At 43.5% G+C, this 24,594-nt stretch overlaps 2 protein-coding genes across 5 annotated transcripts in view; one reads left to right on the plus strand and one right to left on the minus strand.

Moving 5' to 3' along the window:
- GGACT (gamma-glutamylamine cyclotransferase) overlaps positions 1-18,418 on the plus strand; it is a 38,851-nt gene extending 20,433 nt beyond the window's left edge. For 2 of the 4 annotated variants that reach the window (XM_068163892.1, XM_068164049.1), the window contains exon 2: positions 14,641-18,418. In XM_068163892.1, the coding sequence (XP_068019993.1) occupies positions 14,658-15,131 (474 nt within the window). In that variant the 5' untranslated portion in view covers positions 14,641-14,657 and the 3' untranslated portion in view covers positions 15,132-18,418. Of the gene's footprint in view, positions 1-7,033; positions 7,114-14,640 lie in introns of those variants that run through there. The other 2 variants (XM_068163966.1, XM_068163809.1) reach the window with 2 other exon arrangements.
- Positions 18,158-24,594, minus strand: part of PCCA (propionyl-CoA carboxylase subunit alpha) — a 337,899-nt gene continuing 331,462 nt past the window's right edge. Inside the window, exons 23-24 of the mRNA XM_068163688.1 lie at positions 22,621-22,698; positions 18,158-18,505 (exon numbers count right to left, since the gene is read on the minus strand). Coding sequence (XP_068019789.1) covers positions 18,437-18,505; positions 22,621-22,698 — 147 coding nt within the window. The 3' untranslated portion in view covers positions 18,158-18,436. The remainder of the gene's footprint in view (positions 18,506-22,620; positions 22,699-24,594) is intronic.

A 24,594-nucleotide genomic window follows, 5' to 3' on the forward strand; every position in this document is an offset into this window, starting at 1 on the left:
GTGAAGAACCTCCTCCTCACATCTAGCCTGAATCTCCCCACCTCCAGCTTCATTCCATTCCCCCTAGTCCTATCACTACCTGATATCCTGAGAAGTCCTTCCCCAGCCTTCCTGTAGGCCCCCTTCAGATACTGGAAGGCGACAATTAGGTCTCCTCGGAGCCTTCTCTTCTGCAGACTGTACAGCCCCAACTCCTTCAGTCTGTCCTCATAGGAGAGGTGCTCCAGCCCTCTGATCATCCTTGTGGCCCTTCTCTGGACACGTTCCAGCACCTCCACATCCCTCTTGTAATAGGGGCTCCAGAAAACCTGTCAGTGGGAGCACACTGTTTATAAAAACATGGTGCTTGATTTCTCCATTGTGCTTAGTGGAGGCTCTTCTCTTTGTGTCATAAAAATAATTTATAAATTATGGGTTTAAATTTACATTAATTAGGAGAAAAGTCACTGACGAGAAATTGGTTTTACATGTCACTTTGTGCTGAGAGGAAGTGTGTGGTAAAAATGTCTTGATTGCAATGTAAGAAGAAACTTTTCACTTGCAATGGAAAACTCTTAGGACTTGTTATTACTGTCCTACCCATCTTGTTTACTGACTGTGAAACTGGAGAAAAGTAAAGTGTAAGGAAGTTAACTGGAAGTGTCTCTATATACTACTGGGTGTTTAGGACCTATTTGGAAAGATGGGATCCCAATAAAGAAGAGTAATAAAATAAAGTCCATTACAGCAGGTATGAATTGTTTCTCATGTCTAGAGCAAACCCTGGAAAAAGTGAATATAGTGTTTCTGTTGTCACTTTTGCCTCACACCGCATGCTATAGGCGGTGGATACTGCTTTGGAAGTCTGTGCATCTGCTTTGGTCTGCTTTCCTTGACTACTAATGTATCCAGTTTAGCCAGAGTCTTTTTGTCATGATTTTGTCCTCTTTGGGGTGTGTGAGAGGGCTGGCATAGGGACATACTAAAGCTAGATGGAGGATATGCTAATTTATACTTGCAGCTTAGAAATCTTTGCTTGGGATCTGCTCCCATCCTAAACTGGCTACATCTTAAGATCTAGCTTAAGATTCAGAAGGTTTTATCCTGCCTTGTCTGCCCTCTGTGCTGCTTTTCCCAATTAAAGTCTGGGTCGATGAATAGATATAGTTGGACACTCTCCTAGATAGTGGAATGCCTTAAGGTGTGTGAGTTTGCTCTGATTTGCACTCAAAGTAACTTTGAAGATGTATGTCCCTAAAATAATGTTTGCATTAAAAAAAAAAAAATAAATGCTCTTTTACCTACTCTCTATGCTGTCATAGTGCAGGAACGTATTGCAGATGGAAACCACCTGGTTTGTGGCAGTAAGATCCTTCTGAAAATTACCTAGCGCTGGAAAACAGGAAACTTTTAGGTGAATAGGAGCACTTCAAGTCATTACAGATATCCATAACAGCAGCAAAAGAAGTAATAGATGTTTGCTCAAAGATAATGCAACTCACACCACTGTAAAGAGAACAACAGTCTATATTTGCAAATCTAAGCCGTTCCTTTATTTTTGACCCTATAAAACAGAGTGATTGAGGAAATGAACAACTTTCCAGTCTGTGCACTCATTGAGCCTTTCCTTGATGTTTCTGAGCATAGAAACCATGTCCTCTTGCTGACTCAGGTGTCTCTTGCAGCTGATGAGGGCAATGTTGGTATTTACTTACAACATGCATGCGTTCATTCATGCAATAAGAGGGAAACATCTAAATAGGAATGGTTGAAAAATGAGCATATACATTTCTGAGGACTACAAAACATACATGACTCTTCTTGCATTATTTCTTTTGATCTGTAGCTTGATTTTGTTTACTCATTCTGTGATGGACCCAAATACATGGAAGTGTTCCCTTTTATGACAAGGTCACCCAACTAGTTGACCAAGGGATGACATTAGATGTGGTAGGTTTGGATTTTAGCGGACCTTTTGATGCTAGTTCTCACAGTGTCCTTCTGGATAAACTCTGCAGCACACAGCTAGAGAAGTCCATAGTATGTTGGGTGAGCAATTGGCTGAGAGGTCAAGCTCAGTTACAGCAACTGAGGTTATATCACACTGGTGACTGGTTACCAGTGGGACTCCCCAGGGCTCAATTTTAGGGCCAGTGTTCTTTAATGTTTTTATAAATTATCTGGATGAAGGAATGAAATGAATTTTAAGTTTGCTGATGATGCTGAATTAGGAGGAGCTGGGGACTCCACAGTCACCAGCTGTATGAAATCTAACAAGAGCAAGTGCCAGATTCTCTGTCTGGGGTGGATTATTCCCAGTTATGCATACAACCCAGGGGGCAAGGCTGGAGAACAGCCTTGTGGAAAGAGATCTGGAAGTCTGTGTTATGGCAAGTTGGATATGAGTCAACAGCGTGCCCTGACAAGCCAAAAGTGCCAACTGTGTGCTAGGGCGCATCCAGCACAGCATAGCTAGCTGGTTGAAGGACATTTTAGTCCCCCTCTGCACTGCACTGGTGCAGCATGATCTCGAATACTGTTTTGGGTGCTTCAAGATAAGGACATCAAGCTATTAGAGCATCTCTAGATGGGGGCATCCAAAATGGTGAAAGGCTTCGAGGGCAAGACGTAAAAGTAGCTGAAGTCATTTGGTTTGTTCAGCTTGGAGAAGGTTGAGGGATGACCACATTACAGGCTACAGCTTCCTCAAGGGAGGCAGCAGAGAGGGAGGTGCTGATACCTCTCTGGTGACTAGTGGTAGGACATGAGGAAATGGAATGAAGCTGTGTCTCAGGAGGTTGAAACTGGACATTAGGAAAAGGTTCTTCACCAAGAGGCTCACTGGTCTCTGGAACACACTGTCCAGTGTGGGCTAGGCACCAAGCCTGTCAGAGTTCAAGGAATATCTAGATGATGCTTTTAGTCATATACTTTAGTTATAGGTTGTCCTGCAAGGAGCAGGGAGTTGGACTCCATCATCCATATGGGTCCTTCCAACTTGAGATACTATACAATTTCTTTGTTGCCTTCAAGTCATAAGGCCCCAGAATTTCTTGTGAGTGCTCCCCAGGTATGTGTTTCTACACTTTATAGGATTAAAAGCCATCTTACATCAATCACAGAGTTCACAGGCCATGTATGTACAGCATGAACCAGTCCACCTGGTCTGTGTGTGATGCATCCTGTTGTAGGCACACAGCTACTCACGATAGTGAGAACACTATAATGTAAAATATTCCTGAAGAATATGATCAGGAACTTCTGCCTGTAATTGCTACTCCCTAATTGAATGTTTCCTTAACTAACTCCTTGTCCATATACAGTTCTTCCTTATAACTTGGTCTGGAGATATTTGGACTGCCTATTAAATATAGTATTTTACTTGACTCCAAATCCCCTGTGTTACCATTGTTGAAGGAGGTTGTTTTCTATAACATTGGTCTGTTTTTTTAACATTCATAACCATGTTGCATATTCCCCTTCTTCTTTGCTTTCAGCACTTGATGCCATTCTTTATCAAGTTAGTAACAGAAATTCTTTCTTAAAGGTCACTGAAAAGAGGCTGCACAGTATGTATAAAACTATTTTCATTTATATAACTGTTTTATTTGTAAATAATTCTGTCTTATATAAATGTGTATATCATTCATGTGAATTTACAGCCAGACCTCTGGTTTAAGATGCATCTCATTAAGGCTTCCTTCCAGGCATCCTGAACACTGCCACGAAGACCTTCAATTAGAGTAGATTCTACATACCATTGTAAAACTAAAATAGCCTGATTTTTTGCAGTTGCAGATGTATAGCTAAGTGGAATTTTGGAATTATTTCCATCAGGATTTCTTGTGAGCTTCTTGTGGCTCCAGGAGAAGATTTAAGGGCTCGTGCCCTCATTCTTCAGTAGATACAGACTTGTGTTAAATTTTGCGTCACACTACAAAACCTGGAGGCCAATTAACTCCTTATCTAAAAGTAAACATTGCATTCAACATATCCTTATAGGACACACACACACACCAGGCAAGAGGATGTTTGAGTTTGTGATCAGTGTATTTTCTGTATCTGAAAGTAGTTACTCCAGCACCAATGCCAAGTGCCTTTTCAGGCTTTTCTGAATTCCCCAGGAATATGTATTTGTTCCTTTTATGTAGAAGATAGTAGGCCCGTAGATGTATTTACTTTGAAATAAGGATACCTTCCCAGTTGATGAAGAAAGAGATGAGATGTATTTCAGAATTCATTGCAGGACTTTGCAGTGTTTCCTGGAGAACAAAAATGATGGCAAGGTCATTTGAAATAACTCACCAGTTTTCTTTTCATGATGATCTGTGACATTTTATCTTTTTGTGTAGTAAATGCAGTACTAATTTCTAAACAGAAGTGATATGCCTCAGTGGGACTGAAGTAATTATATACATCTGTTCATGGTGCTTTGTAGTTTTGATTTGGTGTTCTGGTTTGGGTTGTATTTTATTACCTTTTATTATACTAGAAAATAGTGGAAGAGATTTGTTTCCAAGGTACAGATTGGATATTTATTTTTGACTTGTATTGAGCTGCAATCACTTCTTTTTTTTTTTTTCCTTTCTTTTTTTTTTTAAAAGTCTTTTTATTACATAAAGCTACCTGCACAGCTTGTCAGAGGACAGCTTGTGTATATGTTTGTTTAATTAAGCAAGTAAAAATAACTGCAGTTAGTCAATTGGAGTACAATCGTTTAGGCTGGAAAAGACCCTTAAGATCGAGTCCAAGCACAAACCTAACACTGCTGAGCCTACCAATAAAACATGTCCTTAAGCCCCATGGCTACACAGCTTTTAAATGCCTTTGGAGATGGTGACTCAGCCACTTCCCTGGGCAGCCTGTTCAACTGGTTTGTTTTGTTACCTGTGTGTCACATCTTAAATACTGTGCTTGTCCACACATTTGATTGATAGACTGAGAGCACACAGACACACACACGCCCTTTTCTTTTCTTTTTTTTTTTTTTTTAATTAAAAAACTACAACAACAAAACCCAAAGAAAACACAAAACAAACAACCTTTAAAATACTTAGAACTTTAAAAGACTTGACCTGAAAGAATAAGTGGAAGGATAATATTTCTGTGTATCACAGAAAGAAGATATGTTGATTTTTTTTGGTCTTTTCACTTTTCTACTGCTTGCCCAATGTCTGTCTCCAGACCAGTGGTTTGACTTACCTCAGAACTGTACTTGCAAACCAGTCACAGATTCATAAATTGAATCTTGTCCAACCCCCCTGCGGTGAGCATGGACGTCTCCAACTAGATCAGGCAGTCCAGGGCCACATCAAGTCTGATCTTGCATGTCTTCAGGAAAGGTGCCTCAACCACATCCCTGGGCACCCTGTTCCAATATTTTACCATTCTCATTGTAAAGAACTTCCTCCTTATGTCCAAGCTAAATCTACCCGGTTCCAGTTTAAAACCACTGCCCCTCATCCTATTGCTACAAGCCTTGCTAGACAGTCCTTCCCCAGCCTTCCTGTAGGTCCCCTTCAGGTACTGAAATATAGTTACAAAGTTTCTCCAGAGCCTTCTCCAGGCTGAACAGCCTTAGTCCTTCTACAATTCTCCCTTATTGTTATACGAGTGCTCACTGTTCTTTTTGTGTACACTTAGTAATCTTAGCTGTGGCTCTCCAAGTGTCAGGAACGGCCTCTCTTTCCACTACTACCTAGGGGTATATATAAAAAGGCATTAACGTGTGTGTTATCTTCTATGGGTATAGATGTACCTTATTATCCACTGCCCCTTCCAAACCTCACAAATTTTTATGACCCTGCTTCTGAGCTTTGCCATTACCCCACACCATCTGTATCCTTCCTAGCTGAGTATGTAAAATACTGTGTTTAAATCTGGCAGATCCTCCAGCACAGCTGGTTTTAATCTTTCTCTCTCTGCTTCCTCTAGTGGGCCACTAACACTTTACAAGCAAAGCATGGCTCTGTGTAGAAAATCCTTGTGTGTATACATGGATGCTGTAAATGTCTATGAATTACCTTTCCTTGGCCCCTAAAAGCAGCCTGTAGTTTCCCAGGGAATCACAGGCTGGGAAAAAAAAAAAAACAACACAGTCTGCTGGGAGCTTCCTGATGCTTCGTTTCTGCCACATTCATTGAAGGTTTGTGTTTCCGTAGCTGGTTCATGCTTGGGTAGGTAGGTGGTTTCTGGAAGAAGAATAATGCAGAGCAGTTTTTGTTCCCTGAATGTCTGTACTTTGGTTTGGGTTTTAGCAAGGTCTGAGGAGCATCATGTTGCAGTAACACCTCTGCGTGGTGCCCCAAGGCTCTGGCACCCCAGCTTATATAGGTGAGCTATTATGCTACTGACCCGTGGTACTGCAAGACAGAGCTACCTCCCACTATTTGATTGGGATGTCCAGCTTCCATCTTGTCTGGCCAGTCATACTTCAAAGCCTAAAAAGTACTGCTGGGTGCTCAAGGGCTGCAGATTTTGCCTGGACAGAGTGCATCTTGCCAGCAGCCCCGTGCTGTGACACCACTGGCGCTGGCCAGGGTGAAAACATAAGATGGCTTCCAGAGCTGAGGCTGCTAAACGATGGAAGTTTATTTGACATCTTCTCTCCAAGATCAGTCACACTGCTGAGGGACAAGAGGACAGTGCTGTGGCATATCCTGGTCACCTGTCCTCTCCTTACAGAGCATCGTTGTGCAGCCATTCCCTTGTGGAAAGGCACATCGTGATCTTGCACAAGACCCCATCTTTTTTCTCTTCCCTTTCTCTGTCTCACCACCTTTTCAGTGCAGAAAAACACATTCCCATGCTTAGGTACTCAAAGTGTTTGCCATGTTTTGCAGGCCGGGATGCTCTTCTCCGTCCAAAACAGCGAGCTGACCGCTCTGGGTATTAGCATGTAAATCAGTGTGCTGACCTCGCAGGGAACCCGGCCAAGCTGCAGGCTCTGTCCCGAGCTTCAGGATGTCGGTAGTTTGAAACCCGGAGCTATGCTCTGCATGTCAATGATGGGAAAACACTTCAAATTCACGGTGGCATCCAAAACAGTACCGGGAGCAGGGCTGGCATAGCAAAGCTGCCCTATCAAAAGTTGTTTTCTGCTTTTTTTCTGGAACAGCAGTCTGGCATTGAAAGGTAATGCTCCAGGTTTGGTGGTTTTTTCCCTTTCGTATAGATGGAACAGTTTAAGCATTTATGCTAAAGGTGCAAAGCTAAGAAATTTCTATGTATGTGATTTAAATTAACTGCCATGTACTTAAAACAATGTGAAGAGATTTTAAGAAGCCATCTAGACTTTCGCCTTTCCCTAAGGCAAGATTAACTATAGCAACTCTGACAGTTTGGACAAGTACCTATTTTTCAAGAGTTCCAGTTTTCAAGGCTTCAACACTTGAATTTTCTTTAAACACTTCACATCCCAGTTGCTGCTTAAGGATAATATGCTTGAGGTATTGCTGTGTTCTTCTGAAATTTCAGTCTGTTGCTCAGTAGCACTCAAAAAGGCATTAGGGGGAAAGGAGTGTGAACAAAACAGGAGACAAGATTTATATGTCTGTCTAAATCCATGGTTTATCCATTCTCAGTTGTTTCAGTCCCCTATATCAAAAAAACTATAGGAGAACCAGGAAAGCTAGAGGAAGAGGTGGCAGAGAAGTGTTTTTTGTTCTGTTAAATACATGTGGATTTGTCAGCCTAGAAGGCAGCAAGAGCTGAGAAAGTAGCATGTGGCACTGAAATGCTGACACCACAGACATCAGATGAAGCAAGCAGGCAGCAGGGGAAAAAGATGAAAGCAGTTTTAGTCTCACTTGTGTGAAATCAAGGTGTGGAGCTGTCTGTGATGGGCTGCTGCCATTGCTGACCATTTGCTAAAGCTGTTGTATGAGTTCACGGAAAGCAAAAGCTTTTATGCACCATGACACTTGTCAGTGGTGCTTCTGGCTTAGGAAAAGTCTAGAGCCAAGTCTGGAAGTTCATCGCTGTTACCTTGCCCTGTTCTTCCACTCTTGCTAAGGTATCTGCCATTGACCACTCTCAGATAGGAGTGGGCTTTCAAACCGTTCTGTAGTGACTTACAGTTCCCCTTATGCTCTGTGTATTCTTATGATTAGAAAGTTGATCCTGTTCATGTGATTTATTCCATGCATAAATTTTGGCCAGCTCTGTGTTCATACATCTGGAAGACCAGTTGTCTCTTCTATAAAACCTTTACCTGTGTTTGTAGGTGATTATGCTCCATCTTGTCAGCTCTGGTTTGAACTCCTGCTTGTTCATTGTGTGCCCTAAACAGTCCTAGACTCAGTGTTCTCTTGTGAGTTCTTTCTAACTGCTTTTGTAGTCTGTGGGTTTCTGAACTGTGGTAGCAAGACCTTGATAAAATGTTCTGTCCGAGGCTCACACAATACTGCTTAGTATTAGGATGAAACAGTCAATACTTAATACTGATACAGTAGTCTTTGGGGGGGGACAGCTCCCACACACACTCCTCAGTTTGTCCACATCCACTGATTTCCCATTTTCTTCATCCTCCTTTTCTTGTCCTTTTAATGTGCTGGAAATGCCCTCCTGTTTCTGCACTTCCTAGAAATTTAGTCTGCTAATCAAACAGTATGTTTCTGCACTGCATCCCCTCACATCTTTTTGCATGTGATGGTTTTATCTTATTGTCACTTGGAGGCCTCTCTAGCTGCTCCTAAACTCTGGGAATGAAACTCTTTCTGGTAGTAGTAAAAATTAATCTAACAAAGTTTCTGTAGGCAGTAGGGTTGAAAGTGTTTAGAAACGGTTTCAAACAGGCAAAAATCAAATGTTTGCTGTGGTGCTGAATGGGTGCAAGGCATGTGAGCAGCGCTGTGATTGATGCCTGTCCAAAGGGAAAGCATCCTTGCTCTGCCTCGTGCTGATAAATGCTTCCAAGATATTCCAGCATAAGCACAGACATGTTTGTTGGTTTGGAGATTAAACTATCCAAAAGTTAAATGAAAAGTATCTACAAAGAAGGTTAAGTGGCATTTCAGGTAGTGCCCTGTAGCATCCAGTGTGGCACTGGTTACTCTTAATACTCTTGTTTGTTTTCACAAACCAGCACCTCAGTTTCTGAGCGGACAACTGCTGTGAGGAGTCTGTAACCTCTTGATTTCAAAGGAGCCATTGCTTCACTGGTGCCTCTGTGGTTAATATAAGAAAGGTGTCTTGCCATAAACTTTTTCCGAGGTATTCAGCAAGGTTGGAAAAGGGTCGGCCCGGGCAGGAAGCCCTTGTCTGTGCTATAAAGAAAATAGCAAGCAACAAAATGAAAGCATCAAAGGACCAACAGGATGCAGTCCCAGGAGTCCTCTCTGGCATGTTAGTCCTTCTTGAAAGTTAGCATTGAGTGAAGAGTGACCTTAAAACTTGCTTCATTCAAACAGACTGGGCTCAAGTTTATAGTTCAAGGCATTTTGTTTTTTCACCTGTTTCCTACAGTTTTAAGAAACTTCTGAAGAACTAATGTGTAACTATATCTGGTCACCGAGCCAACACAGAGAATTTTTCTCAAGGGAAAAATAATGTTTCTGTATGGAGAGAGAGAAATTGATACTTTCTGAGTTGCAAGAAAAAATTCAAGAAAATAAACCCCCAAGCCCCTGCTACCACAGTCACAAGCGGCCCTGGAGCTGGCATGCATAGCAGTTCTCATTTTATTTTCAAAAGAAGATAGTACTTTGTGGTTGTCTGAATTGTAGAGAAACGACGATTTCTGTCAAAGTTGTGCTGCTGCAGGGAAGGTCAGTCTTGTTTTGGGTGCAACCTAGGAGCAAAGAGGCTAATTGCAGTTCATTTTCCATCAGCATGTTGACTGAACCAGTGGCTGGCCCTGTTGCCACCCATCCCTCTCTCACAGTGTTGGAGTTGTTGGGCCTCAAGAGAGGAATCTGAAGTCCCAATGCAAAAGACCATCAATAGGCAAGGGCAAGCGTGGATATGGTGATGCAGCCCCAGCAGCACTAATGCCAAGTGGCAACCCAGGCTGCTGGCCAGTGCTGTTTGTGAGCTGCTCCTGCTTTCACCCAACAGCATCTTCTACCTGCACCCTCCTGAAATAGTTACTGTGTTTTCTGATCTTTGCATCTGACGTAATGAAGCAACTAGCTATTGATCCCTTGAGCAGTTCAGCAGTTCACCTTTCATAGCTAAAAGAAATAGTTTGAAGAGGTGACATACAGATTTCACTCATATTTCCCCACGCCATTAAATTTTAATGATTCTGGCATGCATATTTCATGAAGGTACCTTCTGAATGTATTTGTTTTGTCCTTGCAGCTAATACTCAGTATAGAGTCTGGGAGTGTTTTAGTTTGGGTTTTCTTTCCCTCTTAGGTGTTTTAGTATAGGTAAGAAGTGTCAAACTGGATGAAATGAGAAAAGGCAACTTCCTGTGGGTGAGCCACTGAAGGACGGGATGCTGTCTGTAACCATTTTCAGCTGCTTAGTGGAAGTCTGTGAACTATCCCTCAAACAGAATTCTGCTCTTTACTCTCCTGCCACAAGGTGGCTAAAAATGTTTTGGAAGGCCCTGGTATGGCAGTGCTGGAAACAATGCTAATACAGCCTTCCTGCAGTGCTGCACATGGAGGCCAGGTTTATTGCACAGAAAATTGTGTACGTCTTACTTACATGGAGCAACGTTCAGAAAATGTTTTGCCACACTTATTTTGACCACTCCTCAGCTGGCTTTGTCTGGACTTTAAGGTTGTTTTGATTTGGGGGTGTGGTTGGTGGTTTGTGGTTTTGTCTTGTTGTTGTTGGTTTTGTTTTTAGTAGAAGTAGATATAATTGCACCCAGCTCATTCCACATAAGCAACAGGGCTGCTGTGGCCTGCAGCAGTGTGATGGGGGATGCTGACTTAGAAATACCTAACCTAGGTTAGCAAATTCTTTTGTTGTTGCTGAATTTTGTGAGTCTTGCACTAGGATGAGGGGTGTGTTTCTTTTAACCAGGAACATTTCTGAGTAGCCAGCTGCGCGGCCAACAGAAAAGTGTGCTTCTTTGTCACCAGTTTCAGGAGGGGTAACACTTCCCTGCAGACTTTTGAGACGTTAATCTCCAGCTGTACAGCAGGGACAGAGCTTTTGTTTCATGAAAATTAGACCTATCTTTGTCCTGCAGATGCACCACTTGCTAGTGAGCTTTGTAGGTGCGTTTTAGGTTTCCTCTTTTTTTTTTTTTTTAACTTATTAACTCTGACAAGTAACCTCTTGGTTGTGAACAATTTAATTCACAATTCATTTTGCTGATTCAAAGTGAACATGAGTGCCCTAATCCCCTAATGGGAATTAATTGCATGTTTCACTGCTTAACTCTGATCCTTTCTCAGTCCCCACTGGGACAAGTTTCTTCCTGAAGGATCTGTGTTTGTTATTCAAAACACAATCTGAAAAGTAATGATTTCTGCTTATAAAATGGATTCAGACTGACTGAATATTAATGCTCTTGTTATTTTGAGGGAATGCACAGCATCCAAAAAAACACTCATTTGTGTCATGAAGAATAAATTATGCTGAAGTATATCTGATAAAATGCAGGGGGAAGAAAATCAGCACAATCTTTTTTCATTAAGTGAAAGCTGTTGCCAGTAAACAAAGACAGGCACTGGTTTTGCTTGGAAAACTGTATTCTGTCACAGAGAAAAGCTGTTTACTTCACCAAGGGGGAAATTGTTTTGGTACTGACTGTTTTAAATAACACTGCTTTTGGCCAGCAATATACCCTTTTTTAGTGTAACCTACCTGTTCTAACAGTTTACTAGTGAGGTAAGAGTAAATAGCAGAAAGTAGATTAAGTTTCTACTTCCAGTCTGCTTTTAAAGATTTTGTCAGACTTGCAATAGGCTGTTTAATGACCCTCTTCCCAAAAGGAGCTGCGTGTGCTCCTTTGATGCTGTGTCTGGCCCACCCGGATGGCTGTGCATGAGGCAGGCTTTGCCCGGTTGGTGACCAAAGGCAAAATGTGGGAAACCATCAAACAGTGGAGGAACTGCTTCTGCCCTATGGAAATGATGTGGAATAAATGGGGCACAACATGAAAAATAACTTAGGAAGTATGAAGGTAGCCTTTTTCCCCCCCCGCCTTTCAGTAAAGCCAGACTTTTATCCCATTTAAGCCAATTTTAAGTATTAGAATAACCTTTATTAGAATAAACCAAACCAGGTTGGAAGAGACCTTCAAGATCATCGCGTCCAACCCATCAACCAATCCAACCCACCCAAACAGCTAACCCATGGCACCAAGCACCCCATCAAGTCTCCTTCTGAACACCTTCAATGACGGCGACTCCACCACCTCCCCGGGCAGCCCATTCCAATGGGCAATCACTCTTTCTGTATAGAACTTCTTCCTAACATCCAACCTGAACCTCCCCTGGTGCAGCCTGAGACTGTGTCCTCTTGTTCTGGTGCTGGCTGCCTGGGAGAAGAGACCATCATCTGCCTGTCTACAACCTCCCTTCAGGTAGTTGTAGAGAGTGATAAGGTCACCCCTGAGTCTCCTCTTCTCCAGGCTGAGCAACCCCAGCTCCCTCAGTCTCTCCTCATAGGGCTTGTGTTCCAAGCCCCTCACCAACTTTGTTGCTCTTCTCTGGACTCGTTCCAGCAAGTCGACATCCTTCCTAAACTGAGGGGCCCAGAACTGGACACAGTACTTGAGGTGTGGCCTAACCAGTGCAGTGTACAGGGGCAGAATGACCTCCCTGCTCCTGCTGGCCACACTGTTCCTGATGCAGGCCAGGATAACATTGGCCCTCTTGGCTGCCTGGGCACACTGCAGGCTCATGTTTAGCCTACCATCGACCAGTACCCCCAGGTCCCTCTCTGCCTGGCTGCTCTCCAGCCACTCTGACCCCAGCCTGTAGCACTGCATGGGGTTGTTGTGGCCAATGTGCAGAACCTGGCACTTGGATGTAGTTTATGCTCACAGATAAAACAAGCATTGAACAATATGGTTCAGCCTCTGTTTTCAAGAGCAGGCTAGTACTTGTGCAGATTGGCTACTTCAGGTGGCTTAGCCCTTTCGGAGTATCTGGGGAAGAGGGGAGGAGTGCAGCATTACCTGGATTTCCTGACAGCAGCCCTAGCTTCCAGTTTTGTTAAAGGTTAAATACTACATCTCTCCTCCCACCCAACCCCAAGGTAAATAAATGGAAATAACACTTGTACAGCTCCTTCAGACAGGAAGAGTAAAGGTGTTTGTGAGGGCTGCAGTGTCTGCCCTTGCCAGCCCGTTCTCTTAATGGTGTTTGTCACCTAACATTTTTCAGCAGCTCCGAGGAGAGCTCTCATCATTCCCATCCCCTGAAAGAGCAGGGCAGACAGGTCCTTTCAGACAGCACCCACTCATTTGGGATGTGGTTGCTGCAGGCCACCCAACTTGTCTCCATGGAGCCACAGCTTGCTCTCCAGCACTTGTCAGTCAGCTAGCAAGCAGGACCTTCAGTACTGAGGTTACCAAATACTCTTCAGCATGGTGGTGAAATGAGTCAACGCCAGGTTAAACTTGCCCCGCTGCTGTGCCAGCCTGCCTCATTTTTGCTTGTAAGGTCTGGCATGAAAGCCTTTTCATCCTTCTTCGTGACGGACCAGTTCTCTGTTTGTCTCAGGGATGTCCCACTTTGTATGTACTTAGCTTGCTGCAGCTACAAGCATCGTGCTGCTTGCTTTGCTTTTTCCTTTTTTTCTTTTTAAAGACTGTGCTTTGAAAAAAATAGTGTTGAATGCAGCTGCAGCACAAGACCAGAAGTTTAAATGTGTTGCTTTGATTTCAGATGATTAATGACACTGTGCTTTATTTTACTGTGAAATGAGAGGACACTCAAACTTCCAAACTGCAACCAAGCTCCTCTATCACTTACTAAGGTGTTGTTTCATCAAATACTGAGTGCAGCCAAGGTGAAAGGAGAGCCTCAGCAGACGGGGGAGTCCACAGTGGGAGGTGGCAGTGCCGGCTGTCCCAGGTAGCGTGTGACCAAGTCCATCCGTTTGGGCTTTTGAAACCGATGCCCTGTCCCAACAAGGGAAAACAAACTGTGACTTCGCTCCTGCAAGTTTTAACAACTGGGCTTGACCTGGGGTACTTAAACCATACATGTGGTGGAGCAGCTTAGAAACAGGTCTGCAGGGCTGAGCTGAACCATGATTTGATTATTTTTAAATTTATCTCCTCGTAAAGGATGTGCTTAGCAGAGTGTCCTTCTGTCACAGGGATGGCTTCCTGGGTTGTTTTTGGGGTGTTACTGAGCATGACATCGCATGTATTGCAGCACAGCTGCTCTAATGGTGAGAAGGAAAACCGCTACGTTTTGGAGCTTTTCCTGAGGTGCTGGGATGCGTTGGCTGATGTTGGCAATTCCTTGGAGAACTCATGGAGTGTAGTTTGAATACAGCAAAGAGCCGCATGGGTGACGTTCCCTTGGTGTCTGTTTTTCACTGTCAACCATTTCTTGGCTGAAAAGTTTAAAGAGATAATTACTTGAATATGATTTTCGTATGAGGTGTAAGACTACAAGACAACTGTTGCATTGTCCCTGAGGAGTCTTGCATGTACAACAAACATACCTTGGTGTGAGTGTGGTTCTCCAGAGCACTGGCCAAAGCAGCCACGTGGTAACATCTGCTTTTGTCTTTCAGCTGCTTTTGCAGGTACGATGGCACGTGTCTTTGTCTATGGCACGCTGAAGAAAGGCCAGCCCAACTACAAGCACATGATCAACACAGCCAAGGGCCTAGCAAAATTCCAAGGAAGGGGCCGCACGGCGGAGAAATACCCACTGGTGATTGCAGGAAAATACAACATTCCGTACATGCTGAACATCCCTGGGACGGGACATCACGTTGCTGGGGAGATTTACTCGGTTGACGACCAGATGCTGCAGTTCCTGGATGAGTTTGAAGGCTGTCCAGACATGTACCAGCGCACCCTGATGAGAATTGAGGTGGTGGAGTGGGAAGGGAAGAGTGGCACAGGCGAGACACAGGCACCTGCCGAGGGTGTCGTGGAGTGCTTCGTGTACAGCACAACAACATACCCACCCGAGTGGGTCGGCCTCCCCTACTATGCCAGTTACGACTCCTCAGGGAAACACGGCCTGGCCTACGTCCTACGCGAGAGCCGGGATTAGACACGGGAGACACCACAGCCCACATGAAGATGTAGTACTAAGCACATGTCGATCGGTAACCTTTCCAGTAAAGCTGTCATGCATTTTTATTAAAACATGGGATCTCTTGTAACCTTCCCAGCCTGGGAGCCTTGGAACTAGTGTGGAAGTTTTGGTAGGTCCAGAGGTGGGGACATCTCCCTGGCTAGTCAGCATCCTCCTTGCCCCTGCTGACCTGCTGCAAGTAACTGGGTTTGCATCAGGTGTAAAATAACTGTGTCTGCACGTCAGTTTTTGGGGCCTAATTATTTTCTTGCACACACACACACACACACACCCTTTTACACCAGTGCATGACTGAGGTCAGTGAAGGGCAGAGGAGCAGGCTAATTTTTCATTTGGTTGGTTTTTAACCTGAACTGACACATTTTCTTGTGTAGTTCTCCAAGGTGGGTGGAATAATGATGATACTATTGCACTAATAACCAATTCTAAAAAATAATGTCTGCAAACAACTTGCATTTCAGATTGCCTTGTAATCATCTTCAGTAGGTTTCTGAATGTAAACAGGGAGAGATGACCATACAGATGCTATGTGCTTCAAGATAAATACGAGATTGCTGGAGAACTAGAGAAAATTTCAAGACTATTCTTAGTCTGTATTGAAATGATTTTCTGAACTGGAAGAAGGTATTTTACAAATGTTTAGTTTTTACAAAGTACTGTGAAGAAATGTTAAGAGAGTGTAAGTGAACTGCATTTAAAATAGTATTTTTAATGTAGGCTTCTAAGCACTTTAGGTACCACGTCAGTTCACAGAGGGACTGTAGAGTTCAGGGCTTATGGAGGGGTGGGGACCAGGAAAAGCAAATGTGATTTCAGCTGCCCACCACACTACAGCAAATGCAGCTGTTGTGAGCAGCCACTGTCCAGGTGACTTGGTGCCAAGCACTTTAATGCAGAACTTGCAACCACAGGCAAGCAGAATTTCCTATGGGGGAAGGATTTTTACATATATTATATTAAAAAACCAATATTCAAAGGACCTGTATTGTGATTATTGCAACACTTAAACTGGGGGAAGGAAGGGGGAAGATGGAAAGAAGATTATTGGTTCCCTGACCACCCAGCTGTGCTGGTTTTCTGGGAAAATTGTGGCTTTCTGTTGTCACACCCCCGTGCCTTTCATTTTCCTTCAAGGGCAGTATTCGGTATGTATGGATTGTATTGTATGCAGGGCAGGGAGCTGAAGCACTACTGAATGTACTAAGAATACCATCAAGAACAGTACTGCACTTTTGCTTCACTGTCAGCAGCCCTGTGAGGGCCAGAGGAGATCCAGGGTAAGGAATTAGCCTAAACTCTACCAGTAGTAGGCACTGCTGCACCTCATTTAGGAACACTGCCAGCTAGCTCGTTTTGCTGCAGTAACCAAATGAAGTCATTTCAAAGTAGAATACTTGGTTCTCTTTAGAATACCTGGAATTTATTTAGGGCAGCCTTCAGAAGCTGAACTGTGCCTCTTTTGAAAGGGCAGGATTGCATTAAGGAGATCTGCAGGGTGTCAATCATCTTTGAGGTCTCTTCCAACCTTTGTGATACTGTGATATGGTGTCTGCCTCAGTTTCTCCCAACTGCAAAAGCATTGATTTTCCTGGAGGGCAGGTACTACCCAAACATCCTCCTTACCCTCTTGATGGGTTACGTAAACTAATTAACAAAGCAGATCCCTGTACTGCGTTATTCCCCCTTGGCCATGAGATGAAGTTGGCAGCATCTGAAGAACATGAACAATACCTCTTCAATCACAACTTTTGAGCAGAATCCTGAATCTTTCTGGTTGAACACGAGTAACCAGCTTTGTCACAGACAGTTTTTCTGCTTCACCTTCCAGAAAAGAGCCTGGGCACCTCTGGCCAGAGGTTTTTTTTCTGGGAAGTAGCATGACTCTGCGCATCCTAGGCAAGAAAATGAGAGCAGGCCCTCTCTTCTCTGGGGAGGCCAGGACACAGCAGCAGCAGTGCTCTAAGTAGAGGTATGTGAAAAACAAACAAGCACCCATGGATGTAAGAGGTGAGACCAAAGGCAGGAGTAGCTCAGTGTCCTAGCCCAGCAGTGGGCAGCAGCAAAAGCCTAGGCAAGAGCACAGGGACAGAGATAAGGTGCCAGGGACTAGAGCAGTATCACAGCATCTAGTGAGCTGCAGCTGCTGACTTACCATGCTAGATCAATCAGTGGAAGAAAGAATCTCTGTTAATCTCAAACTAGCATTTTGAAGCCAGTAAACTTCTGGTACCTGCATCATCCCTTGGTACAGAGCTCCTGTGCAAGGAGGTAAAAAAAAAGTACATCTTACCTGCTCTGACCAAGTCACCAACCCTCTCAAGGCTTCAGTCTTCTTCCTCTCCAGGCCCTCCAGGCCCTCTCAGGTTTCCCACACAGGATACAAGGCAATTCCAGCAGGATATAGTCTTGTACTATGAATTATCCTAGTTCTTCACACAGTCTTTACCAAGAGCCTCTGCACAATAAAAGATCAGATGCTTGGGTGTCCCTTTCTTGTAAAAGTTCAAGAGGAGGCTTGGCCTGAGGGACAGCAAGTACCATGAGCAATAACGTGGGGTGGCTAAGGGGATTTGAGGACAGCTCCTTCTGTGAAGACTTGCATTCAGTAATCAATAGAAAGGAGATAAAGGGAAGCAGGGGGGAGGGGGCAGATTTTGAGTGTGGAGTCACCCTTAGCACTGTAAATGGAAATATATGGAGAATCTACACTAGCAAAATACATCATCTAACCTGTAATCACAACCTAGTCTATTCAAAATACTACAGCAAATCTGACCAAGAATTGAAGCCACCAGCAGTACTTGTTCAGTGCTTACACAGAATATAGGAAAACTACTCTGTTAACCACCAGTTTTTCACTGTTATCACAACCATTCTGTACAATTTGGCTGGGCCTTCAAACCAGTGACCCTACCCTGGAGCAGATGAATAGGATTTGAGCTTTTGTTGTGGTTTTTTTTTTTTAAAAAAGAGGCTCTTCCTGTTTTAAAGCAGAAATAGTATTTTATTGATTTTATTTAATCCTGAAAAATCAAAAGAATTACAAATGTTATGTACAAGTATTTCTGGAAGTAAAAATCTGGGATCTGTTGCCAAGGTTTAACATCTGTGTTTGCTGTCTTAACCACTGATATAATAAATATAACCGTGTACAATCTTGTGTGCAGGACTGCCCATCTTCTGTGTCCAGTTGCCTTAATCTTACTTTGCAGATGAAAATAATAAAGCCTTAGCTAATTCAACAGTGTGGAGGCAACTTTTCATTCCAGTTCCACCAGCAGATCTCCTTCTCCAACGGTATCGCCGGCTTTGCAGTGCACAGCTTTCACCTACGGTACAGAAACAGAAATAGTTTCAAACCTTCCTCAATAGAAGCTGAAATAAAATGCTTGGGTTGACACTGCTTGTAGAATGCCACATTTACATGCACAGGGTAAATGGGCACTATGCAATATTATGACCATCACAGGGATCATAGATGCATGTATGTTGGAGGGGCCTCAAGAGGTTGACAGTTTGACTTCCGGTGTGTAGAGTCCAGCTGAGTTTTGAGTATCTCTGAGGACGGAGACTTCACCACCTCTCCAATGCTTGACCAAGTCATATCCAATTTCATCAAGGTATTAAGGCACCTACTCCCAGCTGGTTTTCTTCTGACTTAGGTGCTTGGAGACCTGAATGTCAGATGGAGGCAGCACTTTGAAAAAATTAAAAAGTGTTTTCTTCCACCTTACTACTAAAATTTTACATCTTTTAGAGGATAGGATGACTCTTCAACACTCACACTTGGAGTGTGAGTGGAAATAGGGGTAAACACCCTTGGAAATATTCCAGTATTTCTTGCACTACAGGTCTTCCATATAAGTGAATTTTGGGACTGCAGCCGTGACACGGGTTTCCCTCAATCCCCAGAGAGCTGGGATAGATTGACTAAACTCCAGATTGGGATCCGTTAATATAACTGACCCTGGCAAAGGGCTACCCCTGACAAATAAATGCAGTTACATCTGCAGAATAATTCTAAACTCGTGCAGATCCCTGAATTTGAAAACACAAAACACCTTGTAGTAGTTCCTCATTTCCTCTATAAAAGGCTGTAACATGTTTGAATTCCTTTTCAGCATGAGGAGATCCAGAAAATATCTGAAGCTGCATATTGCATTTTGCATGCAACATTAATTCAGAGCTCACACTGCAACGGCCAAAACTTTTTCAGCACTTAGTCACCCAAACCTTACCTTTAGCTCCTAAAGGAAACCAGTGGCATCACCCCAAATACCAGGCTACTCTATGGCTACACTGTTGCCCATGTCCAAGTTTGATAGTCTAAAGCCATGAGCCATAAGCATATCTCTGGCTATGTAATGCAGTCAGAGCTCTGCTCAGGAGATGAAGCTGAACATGGTACACGGGCAAAGACACCGTGAGATGTACCAAAAAAGGGCTTTTATTTCTATACCAATAGCTAGGCAGCCTACCTGATTCCTGAGTCCCAATATTTTCAGACATGAAAGCAGTGTGAAAAACAGTCTGTGTTTTTCTTTTCTTTTTCTATAAAGCTAAGGTTCAGCAAACATTGCAGCTGACTGGAGTGTGAAACTCCCCAGTGATTTTTGACATGCAGCGGGGCCAGCTCCCCATTCTGACCCACGCACAGCTGTCCCATAGGAGACAGGCCAGTTCCTCTCCATTTTTCCCTCATTTTTAAACCACCTGCAGCTGGAGTAAACTCAAAAGTAGATAAAAACAAGCCACTTTTCTCACAGTTACAAACAGGAAGATGGGGTCTGATGCAGAAAAGGAATTCAGCCGAGAATGAAAACGGGAATGTCTTCTAGCTGAAGACAAATGAACTGCATTTCAAAACATGTTTTCAAAGCATCAAGATGTGGACATCCAAACATCCCATTCCTGTGGAGGGGCCACATGATTTTAGCACTCAGAGCCACAACTTTGTACTGCAGAACAGGACGGATTCTGTTCAGCAGTTTCATTTCTACACAGCCCAAAATTTTTCTGCTTTTTCAATTTATTTTTTTCCTAAATTCTGAAGAAACAATTTGCTTGTTATTAAAATGGAAACACCCAGGAGACACTGCAAGTCACACCTGGGGCCCACTGCCTGTGCATCATTGAGAACTGGGCTAGTGCCAGCTGCATGAGTCAAAGTGCAAGGACCTGCATCTGGGTCAGGCCCAGCCCAGGCACTAATACAGGCTGGGTGGAGAGTAGCTCTGAAGAAAAAGACTTGGGGGTGTTGATTGATGGAAAGCTCAACATGAGCCAGCAGTGTGTTCATGTAGTCCAGAAGGCAATCTGTATCCTAGGCTACCTCAAGAGGAGTGTGGCCAGCAGGGCAAGAGAGGTGATTCTTCCCCTTTACCCTGCTCTTCTGAGACTTCCCGTCAAATGCATCCAGTTCTGTTGTCCCCATCTAAGAAAGACACAGAGCTGTTGGAGTGAGTCCTGAGGAGAGATGATCCAAGGGCTGGAACACCCCTGCTGTGAGGACAGGCTAAAGGAGCTGGGGTTGTTCAGCCTAGAGAAGATTCTGGGGGGACCTTATAGCTGCCTTCCAATACCTGAAGGGATCCTACAGGAAGGCTGGAGAGGGACTTTTCATAAGGGTGTCTAGCAACAGGACAAGGGAGAATGGTTTTAAGCTGAGGGAGAGCAGATTTAGACTGCATCTTAGGAAGAAGTTCTTCAGTACAAGGGTAGTGAGACTCTGGAATATGTTTCCCAGGAAGGTTGTGGGTGCTTCCTCCCTGGGGGTGTTCAAGGCCAGGCTGGATGAGGGCTTGAGCAGTCAAATCTAGTTGAGAGATGCTTGGAGTAGATGATCTCTAAGGTCCCATCCAACATAAGCCATTCTATGATTCACACCTTACTTTGGAGGATTAATAAGGCAAAAGTGGAAGATTTGTGGCATTTGTACAGAATGAGTGGGAGACATTTACTGGGAGAAGGACACACAGGATTTTAAGGAACAGGCCCATGAGTTGCAGCACACCTTGGTGGGAAAGAGAAGGTTAAAGTAAAAAATAAAAGGGGGTGAGTGGAAGGGGAAATGACATTTTAATTACAAATACTCACTAGTTAAAATCAGTGGATGCAAAAAGCAGCAGTAAGGGGTTAAAGAAAAACAGCAAGGATGAAAAATAAATGCTAGTAAATATTAATCAAGTGAGACAATAAATTATATAGGAATTAATGCATGGAAAACTAATAAAGTGGCAATATTAGGGCAATGGGAGAAGATAGGTTCACCCCCTCTGCTATTTTTTTTCCTGAGGACTCAATTTTGCACTAGATGCACTGGAAGAGGCAAGCCCTGGGTCCCAGCCTCAGGAACAATTTTAGTGCTGTGCCAAATAAGCCTTTTTTGTAAACACACAAACAGTCCTTGGCACACAGACTCATCTTCAGATCTCTGTGAATCTTGCCAGTAGCAAACCTCGTCCCTGCCCTGCACAGTCAGTCAGGCTCCCTGCTGCCTCCCTCTGGGCAGAGGGATCTTGCACTGGGATTTGTTTTGCTGTTTTTAATAACAAAATGGCAGTGCTTCAGGGAGAGCAGAGGGGCTTGTCCCCAGGCAGAGAAGAGTTAGGAAAGGCTAGGAAATATGAGACAGAAAAAAACCCATAATCCAGATCCAGACTTTGCTCTCCCTTTGAAACCATGTTTAGGTGATGGTTTCAGGCTGTGTATTATACTCTGGCACATGGATGCTCTCTAAGGCCCTGACTTGGGGACTGACAGTCCCCAAACCAGATGGGATTAAAGGCATGCCCTTGTCATACAGTCTTAACCAGTTCCTCATCCAGAGCACTACCCTTGGTACATCCTGCACTCTAGAAGAGGCCCAGCTCAGGGGCTGCAATGCTGGTCCCTCAGAAACAAGATAAACCAATGCACACCCTTGCAAAGTTGAACACGTTCACAGATCACAGTAATCATTTGCAGTCCAAGTAATTTTACAAACTGCTTTTCCTATCTGCCTGCAAAAGCACTTTCTAAGCTTGTTGTAAGCATTAATTTTTTTTAAGTCAAATTGTTTGTCATTATCTAATTAACTGGCAAAGATATCTCTCTTCTTCAGCCGATCTCTGGAAAGAGAGAATTTTGGAGAAGTGGTCTGCAACACCTTTCAATTCAACTTGGCACTGCAGCGTCATAGGAAACAAATCATTTAGGAGAAAAGGAGTTATATGAATTTCTGAAGTCAGTAAAACCATTTCCTGCTGTGCTATCTAAGGCTCGGAACTACTTAACAGCATTCACAGCAGATGCAAATGTTAAAAATTAAAAGACACCTCACTTTGAAAGACTTACAACAATCAGACTTAATTCCTTAACAACCAGAATCCTCCTTTTTTCTGATTCAAATTCTATCCCATTTGACAAGCTGCGTATGGTTCTAAGTGACCCCAAGGTGGCTTACCTTGCCTGTTTTAGCAGCAATCATACTGTTCTGCATTTTCATTGCTTCAATTACACAAATCTCTTGACCTTCTGAAACCTGGTAAAATTAAAGCAGCACAGAATGAGGATAGGGGATTTGAAATGCTCTAAGTGTGTACAATTCTTCTGGAAAGTAAAGGGATTATTTCATTACATGCCAAAAAGACTTCCATGGCACAAGTCGCCAGCTACACAGTCACAACACAAACCACAATCACAGTTCCCTTTGACTAACTAGCAGCGACATAGAGAAAAGAGGAAACACCTACTTGAAACTATCACCCCTGACAAACCTAAAAGGTTCCTCTCCCATCCACTCAGTTCCAGCCTCTACAGTTCACATCTCACATCCCTCACTGTTCAACATTAAATCCAGAGCAAAGTTTTATCATCTCTACAGTTTTGGCTGGGGAGCCTTTTCTTTGCTTCTTTGGCACACATCCCATGGATTCTAATCCTGATTCAGAAGCCAAAAGTTTCTTGGCATGTATTCAGGGGAGCCTGAGCTGGAAGCTCAGGCAATACCCAACAGGCTAATGCTGAGCTGAAAGTCACACCTCCGCTCATGGCAGCATCTGGATGGTGGCTGATGACTTCGGACTGACAGAAGGGAGCATGTCTGCAAGGAAACACCACCTCTTAGCTACAAGGGAAGCATCACAGAGGCAAACCCATCATTTTCACCACAGCTGATAGCTCATAAAGGGAAACATTCACATTTCCTCTTTCTGCTTGTTTGCACTCTGCTAACAGGCATGTGCAAGCCCAAGGTCACCAGTAACCCACTGGGCTGCACCACTCGTCTCTCTGTGTCTCCCAGTCAGATCCTCCCTCCAATGCCTCAGATCACACCGTAGAGGAAACTGTCACTCAAGCCTTTACAGTGGTTGTGGGGGATGTCTGTACATGAGGGGAAACCCACTAGATTCAGAATTTATCCTTCCTGTAAGCCAGTGATCAGCATGTCATATTATGAAGATGATTTATGCTGGAGAGGAAAGGACGCTGGGCCCTACGTGCCAGTATTTAGGACTTGTGCAGGTACACCCCTCTGGGATGTACTCACTGCAAGTCTTTCCATTAGGCTCTTCAGCAGATGTAGTCTGCCATTCGCTCATCATCCCAGCAAATTTGGAATGCTTTCCCTCCAATGCAAAGTTTCAGTAATGAGGATAATTTGAGACCTGCAGAAATCTGCTTTATATGTTGCTGTATGTGCCAGTGCCCTCAAAATGTGTTTCTTTATATACACACACATAGAAATACACACAGATGAATTCTCTAAGTGTACGTAAAATGAATAATACATATTTAAGGACAAGTGTGTAACGGTTCAGAGTAATACACTACCTAACAGACAGCTGTGAAGTCAGAGATCAAATGCATATTGCATGAAGTACATTTTGAAAATCTAAATAAAGCTTTTTTTCTAAGGCGTGTGCTAGCAATGCCTAGGGACTGTGAGCAAGACAGAAGAAAAGACTTTATGTTAAAAGGTGCTTACACATCCTTTCTCCAGCAGACTGATAACAGCAATATGACTTGTGAAGGTAAATATGGGAAGCATTTCCTCTGGGAACTTGGTGTATTAACCAGATACAGAGAATAACTGACATCCAACACTTCACCTGCAGAAATTCCATCCTGAGCTTCAGGCAAGCATTTAAGTTATTGGCAATGTCAAATTCAGTGAATAGTATCAAAGACTTGTTCTTTGTCCTCAGTTATTTCCCCTCTATTCCCTTTCCCCCTCTTTTGTTTCCTTCCTTTCACACCTGCTGCTCTGCCTGTAGCCTTGTCCCAGCAGCTTGTTCTTTCCTTCCCTGCTTCTTTTCCTCTCCTTCTATCTCACTGCTTAGCTCTCTTCCACCTGCTCTGAACTTTCCAGACATTTCTGAGGTTAAGAGGAAGCTATGAACACCAACTTCTCTTTTTTTTTTTTTTAAAGAAAAAA

Source organism: Melanerpes formicivorus, unplaced genomic scaffold (assembly GCF_026170545.1).
Source record: "Melanerpes formicivorus ecotype bairdi unplaced genomic scaffold, bMelFor1.0.p_v2 SCAF_1, whole genome shotgun sequence".
NCBI lineage: Eukaryota > Metazoa > Chordata > Aves > Piciformes > Picidae > Melanerpes > Melanerpes formicivorus.